At 44.1% G+C, this 21,483-nt stretch overlaps 1 protein-coding gene across 1 annotated transcript in view; it reads left to right on the top strand.

Moving 5' to 3' along the window:
- RP1 (RP1 axonemal microtubule associated) overlaps positions 1–21,483 on the top strand; it is a 295,779-nt gene that overhangs the window by 64,767 nt on the left and 209,529 nt on the right. The window contains exons 4-9 of the mRNA XM_043539623.1: positions 1,522–1,685; positions 3,165–3,251; positions 5,905–6,037; positions 10,542–10,693; positions 11,357–11,435; positions 20,475–20,550. Of these exons, the coding sequence (XP_043395558.1) occupies positions 1,522–1,685; positions 3,165–3,251; positions 5,905–6,037; positions 10,542–10,693; positions 11,357–11,435; positions 20,475–20,550 (691 nt within the window). The remainder of the gene's footprint in view (positions 1–1,521; positions 1,686–3,164; positions 3,252–5,904; positions 6,038–10,541; positions 10,694–11,356; positions 11,436–20,474; positions 20,551–21,483) is intronic.

Below are 21,483 nucleotides of genomic sequence, written 5' to 3'. Positions count from 1 at the left end.
ATGTTTCTTCTGAAAGCCTGTGTAGCACAGTAGTTGAGATTGGGCTCAATTATATTAGACCATGGATTCCAGTTCCAGCTCTGCTTTGTGCAAGTTCTCAGTTATCTTATCTGTGAATATGATGAATAATAATTACCTCCAAGGTATGAAACCTTGGCTCAAAATAAGGGCTGCAAAAGACACAGAAATATCAACAGCAGTTCATTTCCAGTCAGTGGAAGAGCTGGGACTAGCACATATGGCCTTGCTTTTTAGTGTGGTTTCTATGACGCTACAGGACACCATGGGGGTATTGCTCACTGCTTCTAAAAATCACATGAAGGCTGCAGCCTTTTGCATCATCACAAGATGGCTTGCAGTAGGGGCCAAATCACATTACCTGCAGCAAATTCATGAGGGTAGGCGGTGGCCACGCTGTAGTTTGGCTTAACTATAATAATCATAGTGTCCCTGAAGTGTCCCTAACCTCTGTTTGCCAGATGCTGGCAATGGGCGACACTGGATGGAGCACTTGATTGCTTGTTCTGTTCATTCCCTCTGAAGTATCTGGCACTGGCCACTGCTGGAAGACAGGATACTGGGCTAGATGGACCCAATATGGCCGTTCTTATGTTCATAGTGGACAGTTGCTGGCATCTATGGGCTACCGATGTTTTCACCTACATTTCTTCATAGTTAACTGTTTCATTATTTGGACTGCCACTGTGGGTACTTCTACACTGCGCATGGACTTGTGGTTGCAGCGTGGATTGGCATGCCCACACTAACTTTAACCTAGCTAGAATGCCTAAAAATATCAGCGAAGAAGTGGTGGAAAAGGTTCCACAGGGGCTGCATAAGCCTGCTGGAGTCCTGGGTACATACTCGTTTTGCTAGCTCACACTGAAGCCTGTGTAACTGTGTCTTCACCGCTATTATTGTTCAAACTAGCTAGAATAAAGCTAGCACAGATATGTTTACACAAGCTGCAATTGCACTTCCAATTGCAATGTAGACATACTCTGAGAAGGCTGTACTGGTTACTGAAACAAAAATACATAGCATCTGGTTGCTGACTTAATTATTAAAATACATGCTTTTGGTTGAAGAGAACTTTTATAAGAAGACTAAACCAATAAAGATATACTGGACCTTTATAACTATGGAATTAGGTTGTGTGAAAAAACAAGATGCTCTCCATGTGGATGTAAGGTCACAGAAAATAACTATATGATGCTATATCATATATCATATTATTTGAGAAAGTGCATTAATGAATTAGGCTGTATCATATTACATATGCACAAAGGAGCACAGTAAAGGATCTGCATTCAGTCTGACTTTTCTGGGTTTTTTTTGAATGCTTAACCATGCAAACTGAATAATCACTTAATGGATGCTTTTTTATGGCATATATATAGAGAGAGAGATGTGTATATTTATATTTGTCTGCATTATGTTTAGAATTTTGATTATTGAAACAAATTTTTCCAGGGTGTCATGGGTTCAGGTAATTGTGTGTGCCCTTTTGTGTTTTCATAGCTGGCAAATGGAAGGTGTCTGTCCTCACCAGTGATATGCCATCTGCAGGAACCAGCTCACAGGTTTATATTACATTGTATGGGGATTACAATAATTCAGGGCCTATCTTTCTGTATGGAGAAGAAGAGAAACTGTTTCAGAGGGGCAATGAAGACATCTTCACTGTAAGTAATAAATATTCAGTATCTTGTCTTTATTGTCCATAGTGGCCTACCAGATTACATAAAATGTGTAAAGCTGTGTGATAAAAGGGACAGTCAGTTTTTGTACAGTAGACCGGGAAACAAGTAATACTACTTTAAAATATAGAGCTAAACCTAATTGTTTTTCTTAAATGCCAATTAAGCTCAGTATATTTCATTAAGAAATATCAACTACTGTATATAGAACCAAATAATTAACTGCAAAGGATAGAGAAGCCAAACATTTGGGTTCATTTTTAAGACCTTAAATCTGAAATGAAGTAGTAGGGCTTTGATGGAAGTTAGGTGCCTAAACACCTTTGAGGATCAGGACCTTAGTCTCTCTCTGCCTCAGTTCCCCATCTGTAAAATGGGAATAATGATACTTCCCTATCTTCCAGGGGTGATTAAAGACTGCAAGATGCTCAAATAGTACAGTAATGGGGGACCATAGAAGTATCTATGATGGATATTTTAACACAAAACCATCTGCACAAAAACATAATAGACATGAACTCCAAGTGTATCTAGGAGACCTGGAGGAAAAAGAAAATGGCAATAGTACAATAGCAGCCAAATTATCAACAGAAGAGCAAATTTCATTCACTAGCAATGGCTAGTTGACGAACTGCAGAAGCACTGGAGGATGCTTCCAAAGATGCTCCGGGGAGCAAGTGGATTAGGGTTGCCTTACAACAAAAGCAAACACAGTTCCTCTTCCCTGTCTTTGTTTGCCCCCAACCCCCACCCCATTTCTCTGCTGCATCTGAGTTTTGTCATGGGAACAACCTTTTTATCACCCTCTGGCCAAGTCTTGGCTTGGGCTCTCTTCTTTTGACTGGTATGCAAGCAGAGGGGAAGAGAAGGGAAGCCATGCATTTGTCCTTGTGTATCTCTGGGCAGGAAGTTCTTTATTGTTTACTTCACAAAGTCCAGGGGAATTAGCATCCAAGGGTTTGCTTCACATGCATCTCTGCAGTGTAAGTGAACTCAGAAGATGAACTCTCCGAATGCTGTGGTGGGAGTAAAGCAGTAAAGTAAAGTGAGTGGACTAAATCATGAGAAAACTCATATGCCACAGGATGAGAGATGCCCATTAGTAAGTTCCCAAAGCCCAAATGATGCTCTCTCTATTGATAAGAGCACCCTGGTTCACACCTTGCTGCTTGACTGACTTGCATGCAAAGATCACTGAGATCGCTGCAGCATGTTTAGAGTTGGAAGCATGCACCCAGCACTGCCAAGAACTAACCTTCCAAACATAGATAATGAAAGTAGACCATTTTGTATCAAGAGACGCTGCATTTTAAATGCAACACAATACCTGATTGTTACTGTTCTCCAGGAAACAGTTTTTAAAAGAGGAATGTAACATACGAGTGATACCTACTGAACTAATTGTTCTTTGGAATTTTTCTTTTAAGGAGCTAGATGCAAATTATCCATTTATTTCCTTTATAGATTGACACTGGAGACATAGGAGAGCTCTATAAAATACGCATAGGACACAATAACTCTGGAAAATCCCCCTCTTGGCACTGTGAAGAGGTGAGAACCGTGAGCAGGAGTTTTATCTTCTGAAAAACAATTGTTGTGCCCAAACAATCAAAATAAATAATAATAAAAAATCCTGGGAGAAGTATTTCAGTCAGATTCTGATGCTTATTGCATCACTGAGAAAAATATTTATTGTGGGTAGTTCTTGTGAGGAGTTTTTGGCGGCCCAAGAGCCATATTGCTAAAGTTTCCCTTTTCAGTTTCTAAGGAGAAAGGATGTCCGCTGAATATTTATGATCCTTCTAAATTACAAGTTATATACTGAGTATTCCCATGGTTTATAAGAGGTGTGGTTTGTAGCATAGATAGTATTAGTAATTCCCTAGTTCCATTTCCAACCCTTATTGAGACAAGGTTTGGCCAGTGAGCCCCAGGAAATAGGACAGAGGTCTGGGTGTAAGGAGACCTGGTTTCTATTCTCTGCTTTGCCAATCACCTACCGTGTGGCCGTGAGCAAGTCATTTCACCTCTCAGTTTCCTCACCTGTAAATTAAGGATAACAGTACTTAACCTCCTTTAGCACTTTGAGAGCTACAGATGAATAGAGTTTATCATTATAATTCATGTCTGAGGGCAGATTCAGATGTGGTATCAATGGTTGCAGTTCCACTGAAGTAAACCTAGTTACAATCTTGTACACCAGGTCCATGTATGGGCAGGATTTTTGAGTACATTTCCCTAGTAACTGCATGCCTGGATGGAGAAGTTGTATAACTACTAGGTTGCCAGGGAGTCCAGGTGGTTCCTTAGCTTGTGGCCTAGGATCTATGGGACATCTCTTCTAGCTCAGTTGCTGACAGTCAGAGTTGAAGTGTTTCCCAACTCCTGTTGGCTTTTGGGCGGCCTGAAGTTTCCTGGCTGCCAGAAGACCCTTTAAGGATTCCGGAAGGCAGGAGCTCATAATGAAGGAGAGCAGCCACTCCATGCCCCCAACCCAAATGCTAGAAAAGATTGGAGGGACAGGCCACCAGCCCTCCTTAAACAATGTTTGGGGGAGGGGGGTACTAGAAGAGGGGAGAAGCTGTCATCCAGGGAATGGTTATTGATATATTTATTTATTTATTTATTATATACTTATTATTTATTTGGGTCATATATAATCTGACCCATTAAGTGAATCTGCAGGTGTGGGCCCTGCACCAGGCTCGGTGAACAGACCCTGCAAGGTCCGCATTCTGTGTAGTGCATCTATTTAAATTGAGAAACTAAAGAAGTCAGGTAAAAAAGGAAAGAAAAGGTGCTTGGGCTCTTTCTTTTCTCCTCGCCTTGCCTGCGCGCATGCAAGCTGGTCGATCTTAATTAAAATCAATAGCACTTCAGTGTACGCTGTTGATTCTTGGCTCACAAAGCCTGTTTTGTCTACTTACCTGGGCTCATCTGAAATAAAAACGGCTGGATCAAGACCTCAAACCACCACAGCTTTTAGGCAGCAGTCCATCAGCTTTGTAGGGAGAGGCCAACAGAGTAGAATATCTTCTACAAAGACCCCCACATTTTGTGCAGTAGAGTTAACACAGTATTGTTCTTTACTGCTACGGAATCTGGGGAGAGGGGAACAACGCGGTAGGCTGGGGAGACAAAATGGTCAGCGCTATCTTCTGGGAAACCCATGCATTCTCCCGCAGATATGAAACCAAGAGATCACATTGCATTACTTTTGTGCTGCAAATGTTCAGTAAGGAGCTATATTGCTGGGCAGCCCCACAGAGGTGCTAGCCCTCCCTGCATAAACCCTTACATCTGTGGCTTTCCTTATGGCTCTCCCAGCGTTAAGATGGTTTGAGGTCTATTCAAGGCTACAAACACCTCCCTCAAGCAGGGTGCTACCTCGCTCATGTGCAGTAAGTGTTCCCCTCCCACATGTTTTTCCACAGGAGATAACAATAGGCTTTGGGTTTTCCAGTTTTCTTCAAGCAAGATTAGAGAGTTTGGTTCACGAGCATTTGTGGTGAACCTCTTGCAGTCACTTTCTTTTAAATATAGTATTCCAGCTCTGGAAGAGTGGACAGCAGTAAGACTTTCCAATAATTGGGATTCCCTTCTATTACAATTAAAGGGACATGTCAGACCAAATGGTGTGAAGCTGCAGTTGGCTCAGCCCAGGAGAGTGGGGAGTGGGCAGAGGTGGCTTTATGTCATCTTTGCACCTCCTTAATCTTAAGTTGGCCAGGGGGATGCTGAGCTGATGGTGCTACTCTAATATATGGCAGCCTTGGCCAGCTGCCTTTGGGACAGTCTGCAGCTCAGAATAGTCAGAGCACAAAACACTGATTGTTTCCCTTCCACTCCTGGCGCCCCTTCCCTATTATTGTTCTATATCAGAGGCTGCATAGGAGGGTAGCATAGGACTGCCTATGACATTCCTGCACCACCTCTGAACAGGGGCTATCCCCCAGGCGGGGCTTCATGGCTCCCTTGTGGCACCAGAGCTGCAAACGGGCCAGAGCAAGAGCCAGAATCTGGCTCTTCATCCTAGTTCCAGATGTTGCAATAACATCTGCTAGCACAAAACCCTGCAGCTGTTTGGAGCCCCACTGATGCTAGTAGGACTTGGCACAGGCTGAGAGATCTGTCCCAGCAGAACCGACTTCAGGATTGGAGTCTAAGTGACTTAAACAACTGATAATTGTCATTGCTATTATAGGTGCAATTGCAGAACCTTTACACAGGAGAACAGTTTTCTCTTCCTGCCCACCGATGGCTGGCGCAGGACCAGGATGATGGCGAAATCTGTCGGGAGCTTCCTGTTTTGCGACGGGGCCAGCCTGTTCTTCCAGGTAGGTGAAATAATGCATCAGGCAATTCAAGTCACAAACTGCCACCCGGATAATTCAATTGATTGGTTTTTATCGATTACCTACTGCTGTTTGACAGCTGCAATATGTTTTCTCTGGTCTTTTCCCTTGTGAAGGCTGGGCATGCACAGCCCCTAAGCTGGAGGTGTAACAGGGACGGGACCTGCAATGTCTATGATCAAATGTCTTGAATTTCAAAAGTCCTTTAGACTTAGGATCATCTCACTGAGGTTTTACAGATAAAGGCAGCCCTGTTTACTTTCCACCTGGAAACTCAAACAATGGTGAATAAACCTCACAAGGTTTTTTTGTTTGTCTTTTTACTTATAAAAAAGATCAGGAAACAAAAAACATATGTAACTGTCATGATGCCATCACATACAAACCACAAACAGTACTAGGAATATCATGGAAATTGCAGTTTTGTAAATATGTCATGTATTTGACTAATATACTTGCTATTTTCTTTTCTTTTCTTTTCTGTTACCTGTAGACATGCATAGACCACACTCATTCAGAGCTTTTTAATGGGTGTGAGAAGCAAAGCTAAACAATACTTTAAAATGTTCATAAATTTAAGTGGATCTGCTGCTGACTCCAGACATAGACTGGGGAAGTGGGAGATGGGTGACATGTAGGACCAGGAGTCCCAAAGGTGGCATGTTGAGGGGGGCGGTGCACTGGGACAGACATGGGCTGGGAATAGAGGACTGGATGGTATGGAGCTGTGTTATTTGTGTTATCTATGGCTGAGCTAAGGTGGGGGAGGAGGCAGAAGGACATGAAAAAGGCATATAGTGTGGGACCCTAACACAATATTTAAGCTTAATCGTACCTGCCCTTGAGGTGAAAGAAAAGTCCTTTCTGTCCCTTTGCACCCAACAATACAACCATATAGCTGTTGGGTGCAAATAACAAATAAAACCATAACCATAACCGTCTCAGGGAGGACTATGTAGAAAGGCTAGCCAGCATTAACCACAGTGCTCCAGGATTCTGAGTAGGCATGACCATGGTCCCACCCCCATACACTGGATGTTTGCTGCAGAGAAACACCAAAAGGCATGGCTGGCTAAACCCATAAAATAGGTATGGCCATTGCTTCTCTTAAATCCACTCTCCCCAATGCCACACAGGCATTATGCCTACTCATTCTTCTAAAAGACATGCCATAGTTCAAACAGGAATTAATTTAGAGAGGTCCTATGGCCTGTGTTATATAGGAAGTCAGACTAGATGGTCACAGTGATTCCTTCTGGCCTTATAATCTATGAATCTGTTGCAGAGATATAATGTCTTTGGGGGCCCCTACTTAGACTGTACTTCTTTTCCCACCATCCAAATATTATTAGAGTGGGGGAAAGAGAGGGAACAGACAAGCAAAGTAATCATGGTTAATTTAACAAAAAAAAATAACATACCTCTAAACAGGCTGCATTCCTCTCCCTCACAACTCAGCTCTCTTCCCTGACCCCAACAATTCCCAGCTTCAGATTCTATGACCCTAACCCTACTCTCCCACTTTTCAACCCCTTCCCTCTATATAGATGAGCAGTTCATTCACGAACCAAATAAATGATTGATATCTTGGTTGTCAGATAATCTTTATCTTGTTATGCCTTGAAGCCTAGCACCACACTTAAAATACCATCTCATGCTGTATCCTATGGTTGGCAATTTCTCCTTCTTCTCAAATCAGAGAGAGTGAAGAGCTTCTAAACCTAAACAGTTCTGCCAACCACATAAAAGAGAGGTCATGATGAAGATTTTGGGTTTCTGCTTTAACTAAAACTTTTCTTACGGGTATATTTCTGCTTCAGAAACAGGCTTTTCACTTCTGAGAGGTTGGTTTGATAACACTGAAGAAGTAAAGAGAATTGGATTCAGTATGAAAGTGAGAGGATCTGGGGGAACTCTTAAATCTGATATTCTGAATGAAAACAGGGATGAGGCACTAGCTGTTGTAATGGCTTTTTGTAATCACAAAAATAAATGTATTCATTAAATAAAACCCAGCAGACATTGTGGGCCTGACTTTCAGTGGAGCTGAGCACCTTCTGTTTTCATTGACTTCACTCGGACTTGTAAATGCTCAGCACCTCTGAAATTCAGGTACTATTTGAATCTTATGTTTACTGTATTTTGCATCTATTATAGGCCGAGCAGGTAGCACCACCTATACTTAAAGTTGCCTGACATTTCCCATTATAACACCCTGATTCACAAGCTCCTTTGCAGTTTCCCTGCTGCTCTGGGAAAGGAATAAACTGGTCACTACCTGTCATAGTGTATGCTGTCCGATATACCTCCTTCCACCCCTGCTGCCCACTTGTGAGAGGTGAGGACAATGTAATGATGCTCTGGAGCTGGCTTACCTCGATTCCTGCCCACTCTGCTGCCTAAGAATGCCTTATGCAGCCTTACTCCCGTGTACCACTGGGTCATGATTTGTCCCTAAATGGGACAGACCCCAACAGAATCTTCATTCCCCTCAGATATCTGCCTTCGGCCTCAGTGACTGTAACAGCAGTGCCACCAGGGGACTATCCTATCTAATTCCCTTCCCCTGATTCCTGACCAGCTCAACTGTTACTGAGACCTTCCTGAGGAAATGAAGTCCCATTGGGTTGGCCTGAAGGGTGCTGAGAAAAGCTTGGGAAATGAGGCTCCCTCACCCCATTGTTACATTTGGAATGAAGAGAAAGCAGCGATTTCTCCTCCTCCCCCCACAAATAAACATGTTTCAGCAGTATCTGTTCAGAAGCAGAAGGGCATGAACGCTATTGTACTTCAATGGTAGCAGAATCCTCAATGTCTCTCACAAATGGCAGGCCAATTTTCAGCTCCTGCATCGAGGAGGCAGGCAGCATTGGAATATCTATTAGCACCAGCACCCGCTGCTGGGGGAGACAAATCATTATTTGCTATTTATATTGCACTAACACCTTACGGCATGCCTACGCTGCAAAGAAAAACCCACAGTGCTGAGTCTCAGAATCCATGTCAATTGACTGGGCTCACGGGGCTCGGGTTGTAGAGATAAAAATAGCAGTGTAGACGTTCAGGCTCAGGCTGGAGCCCAGGCTCTGAAACCCAGAGGACCTCAGAGCCCAGGCTGCAGCCTGAGCCCAAACATCTACACTACTATTTTTAGCCCTGCAGCCCGAGCCCTGAGTCAACTGACTTGGGCTGTCATACGGCACCATGGGTTTTTTATTGCAGTGTAGACAGATGCTTAGAGGCCTCAGTCAGGTTCATGACCCTGTTGTATTAGGAGCTGTACAAACAGAAGGTCTCAAGTCAGAAGAGCTTACAATCTGCAAATGGCAAAAGAAGCTTGCATCTTCCCAGTCAGAGGGCTAGAGGGGTAGATGGCAGAATGTTCACATTCCCATACGCACGCAGCTCACGTCTGCGCACAGGCCCACAGTAACATCTTCGACCATATCAGGGATTGGAGCAATTATTGTCTTAATTTAAAATGTTCTCAACCATAGGCTGTCGACTGCCCAAAGTCCATAGAAAATGTCCTTGATCCAAAAATAAAACAAAGAAGGGAAGATGGCAGTGCCTAGAGGATAGAGTTAAGGTTGTTTTGGATGCCTGAACAATGTTATTCTATATTCTCACCTGTTATCTTTTCTTTATATTTAATCTTAATTTTGAATTATCTGGTTTTTAATGTCACTGCCTTTTTTTTCAGATTTATAGCTGCGTAAATATAGCCCATAAGTTACCATTCCCAATCTTAACTACAGTTTAACAGTGTTTTGCCTGGGAGTTTATTTTATGTCATATTACATATTTTGTATTAAACACCCAAAGGTGTTACAGTTTTCATTTATAGCCCTTCCCTTCCCTCCCAAACTTACAAAGTGATTAAAGAAGATTCCCCATCAAATGCAATAAAGGAATAATCTAATATTATTATTGCCTGAAGCACTGAAATATTAAAGCAGTGAAGCATTCTTTGATGCTGTAAAATGGAGACAATGGTGCTAGAATTTATTTTTTAACCAGTGCTTTTAAAGGGTTGATGGCTGCTGTCTGGCATATTTGTGGTCTGACTGCTTATGTTGACACTAATCTTGGATTTACTTTGTTTACTTTTCTGCTTTATAATGACTGTAAGTGGTGCTGTAGGAGAAAGATATACTGTTGTGCATTTTTAGAGTTGATTTTCAATTTGCATTCGCCACTGGGAATACCAACCTGGGGTAAACAGCATGCACACAAAATCAAAACAAGTTTGTGTGTCACTTTACTTAATATTAAATGGAATTTTTATGAACTGAAAAGTACGTGATAGCTGATTCTTGATACAGATGTATTTGGACTATATAGTCACTCTGCTTTTCAACTGGATATTGCTATAAATGTAGTAGTATTTGCAAAAAGAAAAGGAGTACTAGTGGCACCTTAGAGACTAACCAATTTATCTGAGCATAAGCTTTCGTGAGCAAAACCTGTCTTCTTTTACTGTCAGTGACTGTATATGAGGTGCATGTGACAACAGGAGAGCTGTGGAATGCCGGAACAGAAGCTGATGTCTATATTTCGATCCATGGGGAAGAAGGCGATACAGGCTCCAGACAGCTACTTAGGCCAAAGAAGCCTAGGAAATTTCTAAAAGGACAAGTGAGTGACAGGAAGCATACATCCCGATCCATTTGTCTGTCCTTTCTAGCTCTCTACCTTGTAAGATCTGAGGCTGTTACAGGCCAAGGTAGGACTTACACTAACAAAAATCACTGGTAGACTGCAAAGTTTGTAGAAAACCTGCACCGCTAAGCCAAAATTATTTTCTAAACATTTGCACTGACATTTTGGGGAAAATTATAATCCATAATAATTATTATGTAGGTAAAGTGCATACTGTTTTTTAAATTTCTTAATTATTTAAATAATATATATGAAGAGAAGAAATAACTTCAGTAAAATATGTATTTTACTATATTCTGATATTAAGTTATATTACAATTTGTGATTGTTTTGTTAACTAAACTTTGGGCTAGTTTCTGCTCTCCTCACTCTAGTAATTGCGTTGATTTGAATAGGACTAAACATACAGAATAACATAAACAAAGTGATCAGGATTAGCTCTTTAATCATAATCGTTGGTCCTGGAAACCAACTTTGCTTGTCTGCTTTGACATTATCATACATTATTTCATAGAGCATATTGGGATGCTCATACTTCATAGAAGAGTTTCACAGGTTTTCTACAGTAGGTTTTATGGGTCCCATTGGATGGGGAGTTCTTTTAGAAATTTAATTGCACTTTTCTTGGCTGGTTTGCAGACTGACCTCTTCCTACTTGAAGCTGTGCACCTTGGAAATTTGTACAAGATTGTTATAGGACACAGTGGAATTGGATCAGGTGAGAAATCGCTACATATAATAACTGAATACTGACCACAGCTTTCTGTGAAATTAGATTAGGTATTTAGAAAATATTCATATGAAATAATGTGACCAAGGCATTTTATGGGGGGAGGCAAAGGGTTCCAAGAATACCAGTCATTAAAATGAAAAGGTTACATTTTGGTACCATCACAAATTCCAAATAATCATCCTTAACCTCTATTGTAGTCCAAATAATTGTATTAAAAAGTTACTTTTAAAAAAAGGGTACTGAACATTATAGTTCTGTCATTTCCCTTTGAAAAAAATTAATTTGTTTATCTTTTCTGCACTTCAAATATTTCATTGTACAGTTTATATTCTGTATGTCTTCCAGAGATGGGCTATCGCTGTAAATGAAATTTATTAGTATCATTATTATTTAAATTGCAGTAGTGCCTGAAAGTCCCTACCAGGGATTTGAGGGGCATTGTGCTAGGTGCTGTACACACACAGTTAATGGAGATATGGGCTATGAACCAAATTGCCAATAATCACAAGACTTGGATTTATTTGACGCTGAATACCAAACTCTGTAACAGATCAATGCTAGACAGTCTGAGCCAGAGTGTCTCGTAGAGGTGTCAATTTATTCTGTCTTGATATTTTAGATACAGGGAGTAATACAGTTAACCTCCCCATCTCCCTTCCCTCCCCCCCCATCCCTCCAATGTGTACCAAATATCACTCATTACTAGATCATCCCACATTAATTCACTTGTGGAGGACATCCCAACCCCTCTCCAAATGGAAGGGGAGAAGTGGCACTTCTGTCACACAGTCTCTCTGGTTCATTGGCCTTACACAGATGCCCCTGGATTGGAACTCATCAAGTAGAGAGCGTGGTGACTTTTGGGAGAGGAAGGGGTGGAGCACATTAGATGAGATGTCTCTTTCCATAGTACTGTTCCCTCTTTGCTCCCAGATTTTCACATGGAAATCCAGGAAAATCGTGAATGGGAGCTGTGATATTTTGCTCTGGATCCCTTCTTTGGCTTCTTCTAAGCTGCTGAGAAAGGACCCAGTTAATGATTACATAGTTGTTATTGAACCAGGCTGTCAAATGGAAGGGAGACCACAAGAAAGTAGCCTCCCAGCAATTCCTTTTCTTACGGATACATCCCTAAGAACCACAGGGTTAGAAGGGAAAATGGCTCAAGAAAAACCCTCTGTGGGGAAAATCCTTGAGTTCTTCTTCGAGTGTTGTCCCTGTGGGTGCTCCACTCTAGGTGTGAGTGCGACCCAGCGCCATTCATGGGTAGCAGTGCCTGGTCAGGATGCAGGAGCTCAGTTCGTATCTCCCATCTCATTGGAATCTTCCTGAGCAGCTGCGTCCCGCACCCTCCTCAGTTCCTTCTCAACCATCCCCAGCTGAAGATGGGACTCGGGGCAGTGCTGCTTCTCTTCCCTGGTCTCTGCAGGAAAAAAGTAACAAAGAATATAGAAATAGTTATTAGTTACATCCCAGTTGTTTCCTTTCCTTTAGTGTAGTTACATAGTTAGTGACTTAGTTAAAAAAACAAACAAAAAAACCCAAACAAACAACAAACAACAAAAACTTTTTGCTTCAGGCTTGTCTCTCGCTGAGACACTCTCCCCTGCCATTTCTAATTCACAATGCCAGGGGCTTCAGGATTCAAAAAGTGTGTTTCCTGTCAGGACTCCATGCCATGGTCGGACGGGCATGCACATTGTGTGAAGTGCCTTGGGGAAACCCACATCCCTGCAAAGTGCCTCCACTGTACGAGCCTCAAGTCAAGGGCTCGGCGCGACAGGGACCTGCAGCTTAAAAGGCTTCTGATGTAAAAATCCCTGCAGCCGCTTCCGGAGATGGGGAAAGTTAAACCCGCTCCTACACGGTCCCCGGCCAGATCTGAACCAGTTGGGAGCGCTGCTTCACCCTCTCTGGAGCAGAGGCAAGAAGCACAGCAGTCTCCTGGGAGAGACTCCGACAAGGGTAAAGGGCCTCCCGCGAGATCCTTACCCTCTGTGTTGACAACGCCACAGGCAGGTGCCTCAGCTCTTCCGAAAGCCTCAGCCGCGGCTCCCACAGACCGCAGAGGCAGGAACCCGACCTCCCATCCCAGGAAGGTTTCCGTGGCACCGAGCGCCTCTGTGCTAAAAATAGCCACGGTGCCGGCTGCGCGCTCTGCCCCGGTGCCGACAAAGACATCAGCACTGACTCCCTCTGTGCTAAAAATAGCCGCGGTGCCGACTGCGCGCTCTGCCCCAGTGCCGGGAAAAACGTCGGCACCGAGCCTGCCTCCTGCCCCGGCACCAGCAGCTGACCCCCTGCAGGGCACCTCCAACAGACCCACAGCACCGCTGACACTTTCACTTTCACTTGCTAATGCGCTAGAGCACAGTCCAGGCTCAGCGCAGCCCAGGGAACAGGAGCAACAGTTCCTCACTGAATGTGACCTCTCAGTGCCACCTGAGCCTAACTCTCCGCTCCTGGATACACAGGGCTCACTCTTCAAACAGCCGCTCTCACCACCTGAACTGGGTACCTTCACTGACAGCAAACCCGATATACAGCAGTAGGCGGAGTTCTCCTCACCTGCCTCTCCTCCTCCACCAGAACCTCTTCCACCTCAGGCTATGGTCCACAGCCACCAGCCTCAGTTTCCCTACTTCGCCCCCCGTGGACAGCACCTGGGTTCTCCTACACTATGCCTTGGCCTCAGTGGTATGCTTGGCCACATCCTCCTACCACTCATCCTCAGACCTCTTCCACGAAACCACTACCTGCTTCTGTGCCTCGATCTCCAGCTCCGTCCACTTCTAGAGTACCTGAACCCCCTGCTGATAACGTGAGCTACGAACCATAACCTGACTCACTGAACCCTAATTCTCCACCTGCTCCAGACGGAGCCCTCCCCCTCCCGCCTCCACAGAACATGGATGACTGTAAACAATTTCAAGAGCTTTTCAAGAGGGTGGAACATCAGTCAAGACATCCCCCTAGAAGAGGTTCAGGAGACACAGCACAAACTCCTCAGAATCCTTCAACCCTCTGCGCCCTGAAAGATCGCGCTACCTATAAATGAAGCACTCCCAGAACCAGCTGACACTCTCTGGCAAACTTCTTTATTACCAACCTGCAGAAAGGCCGAACATAAATATTATGTTCCTGCTAAGGATGCTGACTTCCTATTTTCTCACCCACAACCGAACTCTCTCATCATGGATGCAGTTGCACAAAGGACGAAACAGCCACAATATCAGCCCACCCCGCAAGACAAGGACCTTAAATGCCTTGACGTCTTGGGTCACAAGGTTTACACATCCTCCACTCTACAATTCAGGATTGCAAACTACCCTGCACTCCTCGCCAGCTACGACTTTGATAACTACAATAAACTTTTTGAATTTGCCTCCTACATTCCAGAGGATAGGAGAGCAGACTTTAAATCAGTTCTGAGCGAGGGCCAACTGATTTCCAGAAAGGCCCTACAAGCCTCGTTAGACACGGCAGACACAGCAGCCCGTACTTTTGCAACTCCTGTGGTTATGCGCAGATCTTCATGACTTTCTGCATCTAGCATCCCTAAAGATCTGCAGACCAAAGTGGAGGACCTCCCCTTTGATAAAGACAAACTGTTTTCCAAAAAAACCGATGAACTACTTCACACCATGAAAGATTCTAGAGCGACACTGCGCACTCTGGGTATTCACCCATCTCTTCCCAGGAGACAACAATACCAACCCTACCAAAGGCAGCACACACAACAATGTGATTGGCCTCAACCCAAACCATACGATATAAATAGGAATTGTGCTAGCCCCCTAAGTGCAGACAAAATCAAGCTCAAGCAACCACCTCCCATCCATCCGGGAATAAACAACAATTCTGAAACATTGGTCGAGGGTCTGCGTGACCACCCCTTGATTCCACAGCCTACTTGCCTGTTTGGCCACCGCCTCCAGAGTTTCCAACATGCCTGGCAGTGTATTACACAGGACCGCTGGGTCCTTGAAATAGTTCAGTCTGGTTACTCTATCCCATTCATATCCTATCCTCCTACCCTTCCCCCTTCCCCGTCTCTCTTCAGGGACCCCTCTCATGAGCACCTACTTCGCGTAGAAGTGGTTCACCTTTTCCAGCTAGGCGCAGTGGAATCTGTGCCGACACAACATCGAGGGAAAGGGTTCTACTCCCATTACTTCCTGACCCAGAAAAAGACCTGGGGATGGAGGCCTATACTAGATCTATTCCGACTGAACAAATTTGTGAGGATACAAAAATTCAAGATGGTCACACTGGGCACAATAATTCCTGCACTGGATCAAGGGGATTGGTTCACAGCCCTGGACCTACAGGATGCTTATTTACATATATCAATTCATCCAGCTCACAGACGCTTCCTACTATTCACAGTCGGTCACGACCATTTTCAATACAGAGTTCTTCCTTTCGGTCTCTCCACAGTGCTGAGAGTCTTTTCCAAAACTCTAGCTGTGGTTGTGGCTCACCTCCACAAACATGGTATCACACTTTTCCCCTACCTGGATGATTGCCTCATCAAGGGCAACTCCTATGGTGAGACACTTCAAGCTACCCGTTTCGCCATCTCCCTTTTTCACAGCCTAGGCCTCCAAATAAACATCCAAAAATCCATCCTGACACCTACACAACAGATAGAGTTCATCGGAGCTCATCTCAACTCAATCCAGAGCAGAGTCTTGCTCCCATATCACAGATTCCTCACAATTACACAGCTCATATGCACGCTCTCTATTCATCCCAGGACACTGGCAAGAATCTGTCTACAGCTCCTTGGTCACATGGCAGCCACTACCTTCGTGGTCCAGCACACCAGGCTACACATGAGATGTCTTCAGGGCTGGCTCAGTTCGAATTTCAAACCCAACAGACACACCTTAGGGACGCTGCTAACTCCTCCTCCCAATATTCTAGCTTCCCTACATTGGTGGACAAGACCAGAAAACCTGTGCACGGGGGTTTCCTTCCAGCAACGATCCCCAATGCTCATGCTCACCACGGACACTTCCCTAATCAGTTGGGGAGCGCATCTAGGGGGACACAGGGCCCAAGGCCGGTGGTCCGCATCAGAGACGCACCTACACATAAATCTCTTAGAGCTCAGAGCAGTGAGGCGAGCATGCCTTCACTTTCTTCCCCTCATAAAGAACAAATCTATTCGGGTCTTAACAGACAACATAGCATGTATGTTTTACATCAACAGACAAGGGGGAGCCCGATCACATTCCCTTTGCATGGAAGCCATCCGACTATGGAATTGGTGCATACAACATCAAGTACAAATCATTGCTTCCTACCTACCAGGCTGCCACAACACTACTGTTGACACACTCAGCAGGCACTTGTTGACAGAACACGAATGGGAACTTCACCCCGCAACACTTCAACAGCTCTTCTCGCTCTGGGGCACCCCGTCAATAGACCTCTTTGCCACAACCCAGAATTGAAAATGTTGGCTGTTTTGCTCCAGAGCGGGACTCGGGACTGCATCCCTAGGAGACGCATTCCTCATCCCGTGGAACAGCTCTCTCCTGTACCCCTTCCCACCAATCCCTCTGCTACACAGCGTTCTTCGAAAGATCGTAGACAACAAGGCCCGGGTCATCCTTATTGTCCCGGGTTGGCCGAGACAGACATGGTATCCTTACCTACTCCACATGTCCTCCCTTCATCCATGGGCCTTCCCCAACAGGCCAGATTTCCTTTCCCAGGACAACGGATGGGTTCTTCACCCCCAACTCCAAAAGCTCCACCTGACAGCCTGGTTCCTTTATGGTTCCACACCCATAAACTAGCCTGTTCCAAGCAAGCCAGATATGTCCTCTTGCACAGTAGAAAAGACTCCACTAGTAAAACTTACCTGCAGAAGTGAAAGCGTTTCACCCTCTAGTGAATGCCCAATACGGTGACCCTCCCTAACATTCTAGACTACCTCCTGAAACTAAAACAGCTCAGCTCCATCAAAGTACACTTGGCAGCACTTACCACCTTCCATCACCTGTTAGAAGGTTATTCACTCTTTACCCACCCCACCATAAAACGATTTCCCACAGGCCTGCAAAATGCCTTGATGGCCCATCCTCCCTACACAATCTTCTCCAAAGACAAAGTCACCCTTAGACCACATCCTAAATTTCTCCTTAAGGTGGTATCCACCTTTCACCTTAACCAACATATATACTTACCTACTTTCTTACCCAAACCTCACAAGACTCCAAATGAGGCAACCCTGCATACTCTTGACGTCAGGCGAGCAATCACCTTTTACTTAGACAGGACTAAGCCATTTCATAAATCTCCACAACTCTTTGTCTCCATCACTGAAAGATCGAAAGGTATGGCTATCTCTAAACAATGTCTGTCCAAATGGATCTCTGACTGCATCAGATCCTCTTACCTTATTCAAAATATTCAACCTCCCGAAGGCATTAGAACTCATTCCACTCGAGCTATGTCGACATCTGTTGCCTTCCCACATAACGTACCCATTCCTGACATCTGTAAAGTGGCTACATGGTCATCTGAAGACACGTTTGCCAAACACTATGCTATCACACAAGATACCATGGCAGACACCATAGTAGGCCATACAGTACTCACTGCCACATCTCCAAAGTCCTACCGACCATAGTGGGAACTGCTACACATTCACCTAGAGTGGAGCACCCACAGGGACAGCACTCGAAGAAGAAGGGGAAATTACTCACCTTGCAGTAACTGAAGTTCTTCAAGATGTGTGTCCCTGTGGGTGCTCCACTCCCTACCTCCTCCCCTTTACTTTGGAGTACTAGTATAATTGCTCCATGGTAGAGAAGGAACTGTGTGGCGGGGGGTGGGGGGGTGCGGGACCCAGGTGCTCAGGAAGATTCCAACGAGATGGGAGATACCAACTGAGCGCCTGCATCCTGACCAGGCACTGCTACCGAAAATCTCCGATCAACGGCGCTGGGACACACCGACACCTAGAGTGGAGAACCCACAGGGACACACATCTCGAAGAACCTCAGTTACTGCAGGGTGAGTAACTTCCCCTTTTCCACTCCTCCAGACAACCTCTCATAGGTTTTTCAGTGGCAGTCTTTATTTTGCAGCCTCCTGTCTTAAGAGACCACACCGTTATTATTTATTATTATTACTATTAGTACTATTATTATTTGTTTTATCTATTTGTATTACAGTAATGCCTAGAAACCCCAAACTAAATCAGGGCCCATTGTGTTAAGCCCTGTACAGAAACATCATGAGACATTCCCTGCCCTAGAGAGCTTGCAATCTAAGTAGACAAGCCGGACAAATGAGTGGGAGACAAAGGAAGTGTCTGCAGACCTATTGAATGCAGACTTGCAATCTTAATTCACTTTTATTGGAAAACCCACTTCCTCTAAGCAATTGATTTTTTAAATTAATCATTTGGCTTGTTGCTCGTGGCAGGTTTAACTGTATCTTAAAATCTCCATTCTCGTATGAACTCCATTCTCATCAACTCTTCCTCTGCAGTAGTGTCTCTCAGGAAAATGCCTGCTATCCTCTGACGTTTCTGCACATTATAACATGGGTCTCTGTCGTGGAGTTTTGCAATGATGAAACAGCCATGTGCCCAGATCAGTAGTGTCAAACAATCAATTTTCTTCATTCTGCTTTGAGCTAGTCAATACAGTCCCTTAGAATTGCTGGCAGTGTGGGCCTCTCAGATTGGTTAATGATTAAACTGTCAGCTTCCTGAACTTCTGAAATATTCCATGGAGTTGCACTGTCTCTCACAATTTATACTCATCAAGTGAATATTGCATCATTTAATACCATGGGCTAGCAGGGAATGGATAGTACCTTTGCTGGCAATGATAATTAATGTTTAAAAAAATGGATGCAGTGTTATTGCCAAATTGTATCCAAAATATGGATATGTTCATCTTTATTGATAATTTGACCAAAATATTAAAGAATTGAAAAGACTCAGAAAATATCTTCTCAAATACATAAATTAAATGCTTTAAATGAGAGGGATAAAGAGCTGTGCTAGCCTGCAACCGTCCACTATTAACACCTCTGGTGCTTCTAGCATATGTGACTGTAAATGGAGAGTTTTTGAAGTGAATCTTTCTTTCCTTACAATAGCTTGTACTGTGATGAGGTGGTCTGTCTCCCTAAGGGTAGTGGTGCCTGGGGTCAGCCTACCTCCATCATGTGGTGTGGCTCTTAAAGATTTGGGAGGTCTGGTATGCAAGGACCTAGAAGATATTGATTCAAGAGGAAGTGGTCTTGCATATAAGTAGTGTTGAGAGAAAATCTTGCTACTGTTTCTTTAAGGGCCCAGGACCAGGAGTCTAGTAGAGCAGGTGGGGCAAAGTTCCCCCTTCTCCCAGCCAACTGGGATGAGCTTTAGAAAGGGGAGCAGTGTATATGCTACCTCCTCCTTAATAGCAGAGAAGGCCTGCCTGCTGAATCATAGAATATCAGGGTTGGAAGGGACCTCAGGAGGTCATCTAGTCCAACCCCCTGCTCAAAGCAGGATCAATCTCCAATTTTTGCCCCAGATCCCTAAATGGCCCCCTCAAGGATTGAACTCACAACCCTGGGTTTAAGCAGGCCAGTGCTCAAACCACGGAGTCTGAGTGGGAGCTATGAGCAATACACATGCAGGCTCACGAGGGGTTGCTCTGAAAGCATTCAACCCTGACAAGGACCTTAATGTAATTACAGAAAAATGATGAGCACTACTGTATATCAGGGAGTGACTCCTTCCATGGTGCTGATGTTATATTCATTTGTATTTAAAGTTACTGGGTCTGATTCTGATCTGACTTAAACTGGTTTGACATTGACATAGCTCTGTGAATTCAGTGGAGTTACCCTTGATTTAAGATGGTGTAACTTAAATCAGAATCTGGCCAGATATATGAGTGTGTGTGTGTGTGTGTATGCACGTGCGTGCATCCACGCACACACACACATACACACGCACAGAAAATTTTTATTTTAGGATGTACTTTGTTTTTATTTTGTTCATAGGAAATGGATGGTTTCTGGAGAAGATTGTAGTCAAGGATCCTGTCACAGACCTGGATTATTCTTTTCTTTGTCACAGGTTGGTGGTGTTTTCAAATGGGTTATGTTGTAATAACAACTAGTTGTTCGTGGCTTCTCCAGTCAGGGGTGATTTGTGAGGTGCTTGTCCCCCGAGAATCGAATTGAGATGATCCAACTCCTTTTACATACTCTGCCAAACAGTCATAAGATGGTAACAAGTCTGGTCACTTCAGACCTGTGATACATTTAACCATTGACTGAGCATTGAAACATTCTATATAAGGTGTCTCCACCCCACGCTGCTACAAAGTTCAGCAGCTGCTGGCTGGCACATCCCTTCATCTGACATTTTGAATCTGACATCAGCTGATCCACCTCTCCCTATATCCAAGGCAACACTTTTCAGTTGAGTGGGTTGCTCTCTCTCTAAGGGTAATTCTGCACCATTGCCAATATCAAGGGGAGCTTTGGCATTTACTTCAGTGGACTCAGGATCAGGCTTTCGGTTCTCATGAGGTGTATCTGAGTGGCTGGTCCTTCCCCTGTCCACCCCAAACCTGTCACTGAGCAGCAGCAGAACTAGAAGCAATCCCAATTTCCCTGCTGCTTCCCCTGTGGTCTCTTCTGCTCTGAATCTGCTACTCCCGTGCTCGTTTCTAATTTTATCTACTATCAAGTAACTCACAAATAGCTTATGGAAAGTCATATTAATAAAAATCAGTACAAATATTAGGAATTTGTAAAGTCCAGTCATGTATGAATCCAGCTACAACTTGCCAATGGCACCTCAATTCTGTGTCCTCCTTTCACTTCTACAAGTGAATAAATAAGTGCCCAAGTCAGCTTTGAGTGATTGATGTGCACCCTGAAATTGATTTATGTGTGCGTGTGGGCTTTCTGCCCGTCTGATACAGCACCTCCTCTTAGCGTGACCTAATTTTGATTCAGTATTGTAGGTAAAATGAACTGCTACAGAGAGAGCTTGAAATAC

The sequence above is a fragment of the Chelonia mydas genome, chromosome 2 (genome assembly GCF_015237465.2).
Source record: "Chelonia mydas isolate rCheMyd1 chromosome 2, rCheMyd1.pri.v2, whole genome shotgun sequence".
In the NCBI taxonomy this organism is placed as follows: Eukaryota; Metazoa; Chordata; order Testudines; family Cheloniidae; genus Chelonia; species Chelonia mydas.
This window is presented reverse-complemented; position numbering and strand designations above follow the sequence as displayed.